The 12610-nt window shown below is 40.7% G+C and overlaps 1 protein-coding gene and 1 pseudogene across 1 annotated transcript in view; both read right to left on the bottom strand.

The window, feature by feature from the left end:
* Gap43 (growth associated protein 43) overlaps nucleotides 1-1814 on the bottom strand; it is a 102444-nt gene extending 100630 nt beyond the window's left edge. The window contains exon 1 of the mRNA XM_008842875.2: nucleotides 1562-1814. Coding sequence (XP_008841097.1) covers nucleotides 1562-1591 — 30 coding nt within the window. The 5' untranslated portion in view covers nucleotides 1592-1814. The remainder of the gene's footprint in view (nucleotides 1-1561) is intronic.
* Nucleotides 1815-8420: 6606 nt separating this feature from the next.
* On the bottom strand, nucleotides 8421-9230 carry LOC115072003 (annotated as a pseudogene).
* Between the last annotated feature and the right edge of the window lie 3380 nt (nucleotides 9231-12610).

The raw sequence follows: 12610 nt of genomic DNA, 5'->3' as shown, positions 1-12610 counted from the left end.
ATTTATTTATTTATTTATTTATTATTTAGGCCTAGCTTCTCCACCCACTATCCTACATTCTCCCTCTGCTCCTCTTCCTTCTCCTTCATCCTCACCCCCCACCTCTCCTTCCAGGGCGCTGTCTAAATGTGCCAAGCTGTTTCCTCTGCACTCTCCTCTACCCGCCTCAGATGCAGAGAGTATATAACAAATTGCCCAATTTCCAATACCTGCACAGGAATAATACCCAAATCTCATCTCTTGCACCACACCCCTAAAGTCAATCTGTCTGCAGAGGGTTCCTTTAACCAAAATTGGCCCCCACCCTACCCCGCCATGGCACGCGCGCGCGCAAGCACACACACACACACACACACACACACACACACACACACACACACACTCATATCCCACACCCATTTTTCTTCTTAACCTTCCCCCAAATCACTCCAAGGAATGTTTGCACGCGTCTTTTGGGGCGTATTACTGCACTATGGGTGACTGCGGAATACGGATCTCGTCATTCCTCGCCACTCTCACCCCAACCAAGTTTCTAAAATGTGTTTCAAGAAATAAGTGAGCAATTCCACATGAAAGAAAAAAAAAATCTAGGCAGTGGGGGAAGGGAGGAGGGAAATGAGATTCTTGCTGGTCCTGAATGTAACCCTCTTCCTGACGAACGTGTCACTATGCTTTCATTCTGATGTTAACACATTTCTGGTCACTGGTAATGCCAGGAAAGAAGACTGTAAAGGGGAAAAGAGAAAAGACCCGGTTTCCAACAGGTAACACCGGCTCGCCTTTCCCATCCCATCCCAGCTCAAAGCTCCTAGGGGCGTGGTCCACCCTTTTCCGGGACCAGCTGGCTTGCAATCAGCTTCAGATTGTCGGAAGGGGATTTTCCCCCTTAGCACAGCCAGTTTCTCCCCCAGCTCCAGTTGTCTTTAGGCTCTCTTTAAAAAAAAAAAAAAAAAAAACCAAAACAACAACAACAACAAAAAAAACCCCTCCCAAATCAGTTTCATTAGTTTCATTCATTCATTAGATAAAACCTTCACGTTTTTCCATATATACCTGCGCCTCTTTAAAGCTAATATGCCTGTATGGAAATAAGAGGTCTTCCGCAGCACATGTGAGAAAAATTGAATCACAGAACAGGCAATACCCAGCCCTGAATATAATTCCCTGAACCATGCTTTTTGCAAATAATATAAAGGATCGGATCGTCTTCTCATCTCGTAGGTAGAGCCCGCATCTTCCCCACACCCCTTTCTACATCCACACCCTCAAAACCCGAGACCTAAACGCTGATCATTTACTAATAGGCAAAAGGCAATAGTCTTTCTAGCCAAGCCGGCATATTTCTCTACCCTCACCCAAATTAGTAGCAGCATTCCAAAACCAGAGCATGAAAGACGGAAAAGAATAAACGCTGGGGTGCGACCATCAGTTACCAGATGCTAAAGAAACGCGAGCACCATGCCAGGGTAGAAGCAGCTAAAACATTTTTTCCCTGCCTTTTACAGGGAAATACTGTACTCTAATTTCACAACAGCAAGAAGCAAAAAATCTTTAGCTCTACCTGTTTGGTTCTTCTCATACAGCACAGCATGGTGGTATCTTCCCGTGCCTTCTTCCTGCCTTCTCTCCTTTCCTCCTCTCTTTCTTAGTCCCCCCCTCTCCACCTCTTTTCTGCTCGCTTGCTCACTCGCTCTCTCGCGCTAGCGCGCTCTCTCTCCCTCCCTCCCTCTCCTCTCTCTCCCTCACACACACCAGGGCAGTTACCAGCAACAGTAAGGTCCACAGCTATTGCTCATCCCACATATTCTCTCTCTCTCTCTCTCTCTCTCTCTCTCTCTCTCTCTCTCTCTCTCTCTCTCCCTCCCTCCCTCCCTCCTTCCTTCCCTCCCTCCTTTTCCCTCTCTTCTTTTTTTCCACCCCCACTCAATCTTTATCTTCTTCCTTCTCTCTGAGCCTCTTTCTCAGGATTGTTCACTAGCTTTCAGTGACTAATCACTTCCCGCAGCCCCTACCCCCATTCTAGACAGTCACCCCCTCCCAGTCCCCTGCCAGCCTCATGAATATTTAAACACTTCCAATCTGGACCCAATTACCCACCGACTTTCGCACTGCATTGGTGGTGGGGTGGGGGCAGAGAGGGATATTGCCTACTGTTGCAGAGATTGGATGTTTTAGGGAAGAGAGGCCTGAGGAATGCTTGTGTTTCTTTCCTAACTCTTTCCCTTTTCCCACTACCATAAAGGTAAAAAATGGATACAAGTTATACTGCCACTTCGATTTTTATGAACAGTTAATAATTATAGAGGCTCAGTTCCCTCAATCTGTATACTTTTTTCATTATTTATGTAGACTAAATACACATGCATAATATTATACAAAATATCTCAAACATACTCCAATATTGGAGCAATCTACACACACACACACACACACAAACACACACACACAGACATATAATTTAAACATTCTACACATTTGAATTTATGAAGTTTTGGAATTAGCATCCATATCTAAAATCTCATGGTAGTTATTTTTCTTATGCACATAAGTTTATTTGAAAGTTATTGCTTCTTCTGACTTTACTGAAAAGGCTGAGCACCTGTGAACAACAGGTCTCTGCAATATTGATGGTGGTTATTTTATTATTCAGGTACAGAGGAAACAGTAAACTCACCTGTACAGAGGAAAATCTATACATCATACATCTTGAAGTCTACTTCAATTCTTTCTACTGTTTTCTCCAAATTCCTAATCTGGAGAAATATATGTGGTTTGTAAAGTACATAAACGCAAATTTTATACGTTTAGTGCTCTATGAACTTAGAAAGCTCTTTACACCTAAATTTCTCATCAGTAAAATGGGAGTGGTAAAGCCAACATGTTGTAGAGTGAAATGATACAATGCACACACAAAGCACCAGAGTCAGTAGTTTGTAGCAGAAAACTTATCTGAAAAGTTGATGACATTTTCAAGTGACTACTTCAAAGAACTTCCCAAACTAATTCATGTTGTGCATTAGTCATGACAAGTACCTCTAATTAAACAGCTCATATTGTTTTTCATCTCTCACAGACATAAACTTGTTTAATAGACAGCTCGTTATCATGTATATTTAAGCACTGTTTGGAACCGTGGGTACTTAATACATCTATAACCAAAGTCAAGGTACATGGCTCTTAGAAAGGATCTTATTTAGACGTGATAACGATACCAGGAAGGATGGTTATACATTATCCCTAGGTGTCTCTCTGGGAATGATCTGCTTCAGAACCAGATCATTTGGCCTTTTTCCCAGTTTGTTCCTCAGTTTTCATATTTTATGATTTTAAAAAAAGCTGAATTAGACTTGGGGTTTAATAGTCTTTTAACTTTGAAATAATTCCTGTCAGAGCTGAGTCTTCAAAAACAACTTTCATGATTTTAAGTGACAGAAGGCAGAGAATGGGTGAGAATGGCCCCTAATGAAGACATTGCAGTTGGAGACTGCTATGAGACTGGAAAGCACTGAAGGGAGAAGCAGAGCCCCTGGAGTGGGGACTGGGGATGAGGGGGAGGAAACAGCTTGTTTTAAACTTGGGTGATAAGACCATTTTATTAGCTCTGTGGTCAAACTTAAGACAAAGTATAGAACCAAATTCTTTCTCTTTTGATGGATTCAACCTCAGTCATCCCATTTATGTTTCCTTCCCTGTTTGATTTTGGGAAGGAACTTGGGAAACAATGTGGCATGATGCAGTCATACAAATGAGGAGTAAAAAAGGCATGGGTACAGATGAACTCTGTGACTACATACATTAAACCACAATCACAGCATTGACTTCTTCATCAGCTTCTGTGCCTTATTTTCTCTAATATTCAATGGCATGGATAGAGCAAGAATTCTGTTTTGATGGAATAGGTAGGGTGAGAGGTTAAGTTCCTTGAGTAGCTCACACAGCTAATAAGACATAACTCTAGGACTCTTAAAACCTTTTCAACTACTAAGCTACCCCATGGGCTTGTACATCTCAGTATGCCTGGTTCATTAGTAATTAACAAATATAGCAGAAGTTTTGTTTTGAAATGGGCATTGTTCAACGTCTACCTCTCAGGCCCAACCTTTATCTCAAGAGTCATGAAGAACAAACTGTCCATTCTTACCCCAGAAGGCTTTCGGTGTATTTCTAACCAAATGTCAGTTCCTATTTACTTCTTGCTTCACTGTATAAAATTCTTATTGTTTTGGATGCTTTTCTCTGGACAGATATACTGCATATTGCCAGTGAGTCTCTAAGAATTACTTCTCAAAGGAAGGACTCAAGATTGGAAGCTGAGTTTGTATAATAGGAACCAATTCCAGGATTTGTTTCCCCTTTATGCAATGAAAGTTAAGGTCAGCCAAAGAATCAAAAGGAAGAAACAAAACACACCCTGACCTTAGACCAAAACAGTAACAAACAGTTAAAATCAAAACAAAATCAAACAACAAACTCCCATGTATATACACATAATATGAAAATAAAATCACCAGTGGCATTGTCTTAATCCTTTTCTAGTAAACTACCCTATACCTCCATGACTCCTTAAGCCCTGTTACCAGTGCCCCCCCCAAAAAAATGTGTGACTTTGAACCTCATGAATGAGAACAATAAGTTTTGGGCTAGCCTATTACTTCATAAAGCTTTCAGTCAACTTCCTGACTGTATTCAATCATATCGCTTAGAAAAAGAGGAATGTTGGGAGCCAGTTCTGAGTTCTTCTCTAAGGTCTCTTTGAATTTCATACTGAAATGATTCTGTTCCCATAATAAACCAAGGAAGCAGTTCTTTGGATTCATCTAGGATGCTGCCAGTTTAGAAATAAGGTTAATACTTGAGAGAAGAGCATGTCATGATGGAAACCCTTCCATTCCACCACGCCCCACCCACCATCATTTTATTACTGTTAGTCTTAGCCTTTTACCTGGCTTACTAGGGCTGCCATAACAAAGTACTACAAACTTCCTGGCTTACAAAACAGATAGTTTTCACCAAGCTCTGGAAGCTGGAAATCCAAGATCATGATACTGACATATTTGGTTTTCTCTGTGATCCACAAGTAAAGTATCTGGTACAAGTCTCCTTCCTGGATTTGCATGTGATCACACTCCTGCTGCCTCCTGGAACATGAAATCTCTCTTGTAAGGACATTAGTCAGATTGAATTAGGGTCCATCCCTAAATTCTCCTTTTGCCTTCATTATCTCTTTATAAACTCCATACCAGAATCCAGTCATCCTAAAGTTCTGGGGTTAGACTTAATGATGGGAGATGGGTGCACAATACGGTTTAGCTCATAACTTAACCAGCATTCCATTCTCTGTCAGGACTTCCTGACCTCATTTATGTCATCCACATTTGGGGGCATGGAGGGGGCAATGTAAAAAGTATCCTGCCCTTAAGGAGATGAACATATACACGAAAAACAAAATATGTGCTGCTCAAACCAGAAATGATTCAAATATCAAATATGGGCTACAAAAATTCAGAATAGAAAACACACCATGGGGACTAAGACTGGCTTTTCATTTCATGATTGGAATTTCAACAATGCATCTTTCCATTCTCATCATTGAAGCTCCCTCATGCAACAGAGGGCCAGGCACACAAAAGGCCACAAATGGCCAAAACACAGAGAATAAGTTGGCAGAGTGTGGTTCCTTGGACAGGTCTCCTATATTGAGGTCCACCCACTCAGGGCTCAGAGACCATTACAGAAGAGGGAGCAGAAAGTTTATAAGAGCCAGGGAAGAAGTACATGACCATACAGAAATCATCCTACAGGTGCCAAGGACCCTCACATACAAACTTACAGCAATGGTGTCAGCATGCACAAGACCCATGCAAACTTAGGCAGACAAAAAGCCAGCACAGAATTGTGGAAATGAAAAGCAGGTCCCAATCTTAGTCAAAGAATTATCAGCAGCTGATTACTGCTTGGTGAGGAAGAGCTGATCTTCTTGAAGAGAGAGACTCTATATAGGCTGCCTAGGCCCCCCTGAATGAACCTGCACTGAGGGACATCTTGGGACACTAACTTCACATAACAGGCCTTAATACAAATGACAGAATGTATGAACTCCCGTGGGAGGAGGTGGGGGGATGCTATAGGAGGTGCCAAAACTGAAGGTGGTATAAAGATGATTTTATGTATGAAATACACAAAAATTCAATACAAAATTATTTAAAAGGGAATTTTAACAATGAGGGAAGAAAGGAGTTTCAGAGAAGGGAAGAGAACTACCAGAAAAGACAAAATGCACAGATAGTAATGCATGATTGAGGGATCGTCAGTCTAGAGGTGATGTAATGTGTAAAAGTAATACTAGAAGACAAGTTTGGAAGGGTAGATAAAGTCCAGATTAAAAGGCATAGTACAGCCAGGCATAGTAGCAGACTCCTTCAATCCCAGCTTTCAGAGGCAGAGGCAGGAGATAGATGATCTCTGTGAGATCAAGGCTAGTCTGGTCTACATAGTGAGTTCCAGGATAGTTGGGGCTACAGGAAGACTCTGTCTCAAAAATAAAGAAACAAACAAACAAATCTAAAAGGTGTCTTAAAGATTCAACTACATGGTCCCAAAGATGGTTCAGCAGTAAAAGCACTTGCTGTGTGTCCTCCATAGTGTCAGTTGTCAACCTGGCCTACCTGAGAAGAGGGAACCTCACCTGAGAAATTTCCTCTATCAGACTGACCTGGGGGACATTTTCCTTTTTCCATTTATTTATTTACTTATTTTTTATTTTTTATTTTCTGTGTATGAGTGTATTGTCTGCATGTGTGTAAATGCACCTGTGTCATGCAGTGCCCACTTACACACATGTAGAAGAGGGCATCAGATTCCCATGGAACTGGAATTATGGACAGTTGTTAGCCACCATGTGGGTGCTAAGAATCGAACCCAGATCCTTTGCAAGAGCAGTCAGTGCTCTGAACCACTAAACCAGCTCTCCACCACTGAGGGACTAAGAGGATGTATTAGCTTCCTAAATCTAACATAACAAATTTCTACAAATTTGGTGATTTAAAAGAACAAAATTGCTGGATGTGGTGGCACACACCTTTAATCCCATTTAATTCCAGCATTCAAGAGGCATGCTGATCTCTGTGAGATTGAAGCTGAGGCCCTCCTGGTCTTTATAGCAAGATCCAGGCCAGCTGGGGCTAAAGAAAAATCCTATCTTTAAAAACACAAAACAAAACAAACAAAAACTTATTCTCACACATTTCTGAAGTCCAAAAACCTTAAATAAAAATGTAGGCAGGCCAGTTGCTTTGGAAGACACTGAAGGAGAATGCATGCCAGACCATTTTCTAAGCTTCTGGTAATTGTGGTCAGTCTTTGACATGCCTTGTCCATGCCTCCATCTTCACATGGCCTTCCTTCCTGTGTCTCTGAGTCATCTCTTATAGGACACCTATATTTAAAGTTAGTATTCACCCTAATTCTAGAATGATCTTCTCTTGAGATCTTTAATTATGTCTACAAAGGCACCCCCATCAAATATGGACACATTCATCACAGAAATTAAGAATTGGATATAGCTTTTTGAGGGACACAAGTCAATCACATTACAAAGAATTAGAGCGACAGAAATGGCAGTATTTTGGGGGCATGTCTGTGGCAACATTGTAAAGTAGAGAACACTACACTGAGGCCAGTGAGAAGAATGCAGGATTGTTCCACTGCATAGATCTGGGAGGAAAGATGGACTGTTGGGCTGTTAAGTGTCAGCTGTCACGTATCTTGTACTTTATATAATTTGTCACATTAATCTCACAAGAGAATATCTAATGGGAAGAGAAAAGTGAAAGAAACAAAAGCTGTCCAGAGATTGAACCTAGGGATCTTGAAGAAGAAAACAAACGAACAAAACAAAACAAAAACAGATATGAACAGGCATAGGAACATGGGTTATATAAGGAAGATGATGGAGCAGGTTTGAAAGTGTACCCCTTATGAGGGGTTGAAGTGATCATATGCCACCAAGGTTATAACAAACACAACTCAGAATTACTCTATGGATATAGATGGTTGTTGAGTTACATTTCTGAGATACAGTGTGCTATAGGAGTCAAAGTACCAAAGAATAAACTGAAAATGAGCAGCACTGCTTGAAAGAGTATCCTTGAGTTCATCTTCTCAAATTCTATTTATCTGTTCAATTAACTCATTGGTGTTCAAATATTTGCTTAAGTGTATTTAGGTGTGATTTTACAAGTATCTGTATCTAAAACTATGGAATAATACAATCTCTTCTTTTTACTATATTAAAAAAAACTACAAAGTAAACCAAGACCCATCAACATATATCCAAGAATATCAGTACCCAACAGCCATGGAGGCTGATGCCTGATTCACAGCTCAGTCCACAGCTCATGTGTAGATTCATGAAGATGAGTCTAGCTTTTAAAATCAACTTGTTCTGCCAGATCCAAGACCCTAAATTGTAGAAATACGCTTTTCTACCCATCCATCAAGATGCCTCTCAGTCAGATCAACAACAGCTTTAATTGCTGATTCAACTCTCTCAAATTCTAAAAATATCCATACTAGGAATCTCAACTTTCACACATTTTTCAACTTTGTTGTATTTTTCAGCGTCCCGTGGTTTCAAATTCCAAGTCTTCATCTACCTCTCCTGTACCAACTATGATCCTCAGCAGGACCACTTTAGTAGGACAGTTAAGTAGTTCAGCTAATGGATTTGAATCTTACTTCTTGGATGCATCCTGAGACTCATCTTATAGGCTGAGTCACTAACAATGATCTTGGGACTTTACTGGTCTTCTCCACTGTCATGCTTCCTCAGTTCCCGACCTTTCCAGAAGCCACACCTCTGCAGGATCTCATATGCTCCTGTGCCATCCATGTTAGCAAGGAAGGAGTTACTGAGGACTATTAGAGATCTTGGTCTGTCTGGCTCCTCATGTACCAGGGAAGGAATACAGTTTTGAAAGATTGTGATCGAGGTCTTAAGGCCTCTTCTAAAAGAAAATCTCAGGGCAATTCGTTGTCTTTCTCTAAGTAGGTGGGGCAATGGTAGCTCCTCCCACATTTTCTTTCCTCCTCTGTGTCCCTTAATCTTCATCTTTATTGGAATCTCGTTCTGGTCACCCTGAAAGCCCCACAGCTTCATACCTATCTTTAGCCTCTTTCCCCTTACTCCTCATAAGATGAATTAATAAAGCATTTGGTTCCCACACCTTCATCACTGCAATGAGGCCTGATTCACCCACAGATTCTCTGTGGGCCTCTACAAAGTTAAGAAGCAAGACCAGGTGCTGGAGAGATGCTCAGAGGTTAAAAGCACTGGCTGCTCTAGAGAGGACTCGGGACATGGCAGCTAACAACACAATTCCAGTTCCAGGGGATCTGACACCCTCTTCCAATCTCTGTGGGCATTGCATGGACACAGGTGTACTTGCATACATGTAGGCAATACACTCATACACACAATAAAAACAATAAATAAAATATTTTTTAAAAGAAGAAAGAGCAAAATTGCATCCTTCATACACACAGAATTACAAAAATAATGTTGTCTAAAAGTGTGTTAGGAAAATTTCGATTCTCTTCTGAGCATATAAATTCCTATTCTCAACATTCAGAATCCTTTCTTTGAGGCATATTTCACTAGGTCTGTTAGCATCAAACCACCCCCCTGCCCAAAGGTATTGTTTATGCTTGTCCTGTGTTGTGGCTTGGCAGTAAGTGGTGAAACAGTCAGCAACAGAGTGAAATCTCTCTCAAAGAGGAAATTTAGAACTGGGTACTCAGCTGTTTGAATTCAATTGAAGTATTCAATTGCAATGCAGAGATGGTTGACAGATGTCACAATTTCAAACCACTACTCAGCATGACATTTTCGTTGCTGTCTCGTTTTGTATCTGTAGCCCAGTATGAGAAAAGTATACCCAGTTTTCGTTATCTCTGAATTATTCTACATGTTTTTATCCCTGAGGCATTTCTTCTAAATATTTCTTTTCTTTTTCTGATTTCATTCCTTCAGCTCAGATCTCCAGCACTTCTTGGGAGGACAAATACAATAACATTCTAACTGGCTTTGCATTTACCTGCCACTTACCTCTATTTTCCACATTGTACCTACATGCTTCTATCTCAAATGACAATCATGGGGGCTGGAGAGATAGATGACTCATCACTTAAGAGTGTTTCCTCCTCTTCTAGAGGACCTAAGTTTGGTTCCCAGCAACCACATTGGGTAGCTCATAATCACCTGCATCTCTGGCTCCAGGGAATCTGATGTTCTCTTCTGGGTACACACATGACATATATTCACACAAACACACACACACACACACACACACACACACACGCATACACACACACACACACATACAAATAATAAAAAAAAATCTTAAAGATAAATATATAAAATGGCAGTCAAATAATATCCTTCTTCTTAAAAATCTCTCTGTAAATTACCATGTCGGTCAAACTTCCAGTGCACCTCAGAATCTCTTGAGAAAGTTGTTAAAATGTGGAGTCTTAGGACATCTTTAACAAATAAATGATTTCAATAGGCATAAGACAGACTTTCAATTCTTCAGTGTTATAGTACACTCAGATAATTTCAATACAGGCAATCTTTAGATCATTCTTGAAGAAAGAAGGTCTGAGCAACAAAGCCAAGTTCAAGCTCATAAGGCGATTTTCACTGTTCTAGCCTTGTCTTCTACCGTACCCCACTATATACTTCAAAATACAGAGAAAAACAAGCTCAACAAACACATCATTTTTTTTAAATTTGTTAGGCCATTATATTATGTATACTTAGAAAAAATTTACTCACAGTACATGAGCCTTAAACACTGAATGAGCATTACCCAGATAAATAGTAAATGTGTCTGATTAGCTTTAGTTGAAATCTCACCAGAGACTTCCTCTTCTTCATCTGGGTCCCAAGGCACCCAAACAAAGCATAGTATTTTATTGGTACTCACATTATATATTATATATATATATATATATATATTACTTTCCACATTCAAATGTAAAATCTTTTTGTTTGAAAGAACTTTCTCTCATTCAACTCTAGGGCCTGACTCAATGACTGGCACATAATAGATAGCCAGACCCAGATTGCTGGCCTGGGATGCTATTGCCAGGTAGACCCTGCCAAAGGCTTCCAGGAAGGCATGGCTACATCTGTTCCAGGGTCAGGCTTGCCTCTGTGATGATGTCACCATATTAATTAGGCTGATAGCATCTCAGTGCAGACTCACTGCCAGGATTCACTGTGCTTCCTATAGGCAGACAAGATTTTTAAAGCCAGAAATTGACTTATTTTTACGATCCTGTAATGTTCATCTACCTTTCCAGATGTGCCTCAGGGCCTATCAAAATTCAACTTCCAGCATACCCTGAAGGCCATCTGAATCACTGAGCAGCCAGGATTCCAAAACAAGGAAAGCTCAGAGATGGAACCATGCAGCCCTAGAAGAGAAGGAAGAAGACACGTAGCCTATAAGCTAACACAACTTGTCAGGTAATTAACTCAGAGCCTACCAAGTACATTAAGCAGTTGATGTAAAGGAGAGTTCCAGGAGACTGCATCAGCCTGCACCCTCAGTCTACTACCAGAAGCTGAAATCAGCATCATTGGACTCATCACTGAGCTAATCACCAAGTGTCTCCCAGGCCTCTTTTCTATTCTCTATTCAGTATTGTAATGGTTTATTTCCTTATGCCTTGCCCAGAATGCACATTTCCAGACAGCAAGTACCATGTCTTGGGTGTCAACTTTGTTCTTGGTATTTCCAGAAGGAACATACATGGGTTTTATGGACCTTCAAGTTTTTTATGATTTGGTAGGCCTCTTAAAACTGACAATAAGGGGACTTCCTGGGAGAGGTGGTAGAATGCAGTGATATGAATGGGTAAAGGGAACATTAGAGTAAGAAGAGTTATATGGGGTGAGGGATGAGAGGGCAGGGCAGATGAGGAAGTATGGGGAGGGATAAGTGATACCAATTAAATTATATACAAATACATCATAAAATGAAACTAAAAGCAGTTACCCCATAACAGGGAGTCATTGCCTTTCTGATATCATGGACTAATGAAAAAAAAAAAAAAACCCTCAATGCCAGGACTGGACCTCCCTCTAGAAGCTGTTGACCAAGGGTTCATAGACCCTCAAGCAATACTGGTCATTGCTCCTGTCCTTTGTTACCACCAGAACTGGATAGCAAGACCCTATTGCTGAAAACACTACATACATGAGCTGTAGAACAAACAAGGGGAAGTCAAGCTGGTACTGACTTCAGAGTCTCATCTCTACTGGCTAGCCTTCACAGTGCTGGAAGGTGTTATGCATGTTTACCCAAAGGAAAAAATAATCATCCTTACCTAGATGTAAATCCTGTGAACTACAACAGCAACTGACCTGGAAAGATGTGCCCACCAGTGCAATGAATATTATGGAAGTAGCCAATCACTCTTTAATTGGATTGAAGAGGACTCTTGGTAGATTAACTAGACTCCAATGGATGAACCTGAACTGGAGGATATTTGAAGACACTAATTGGACTATGGGCCTTGATATACGTATACAAATATATTATAT

Source organism: Nannospalax galili, unplaced genomic scaffold (genome assembly GCF_000622305.1).
Source record: "Nannospalax galili isolate Female #2095 unplaced genomic scaffold, S.galili_v1.0 scaffold18, whole genome shotgun sequence".
Classification (NCBI taxonomy): domain Eukaryota; kingdom Metazoa; phylum Chordata; class Mammalia; order Rodentia; family Spalacidae; genus Nannospalax; species Nannospalax galili.
Note: the sequence above shows the minus strand (reverse complement) of the source record. Positions and strands in the feature narration are given on the sequence as shown.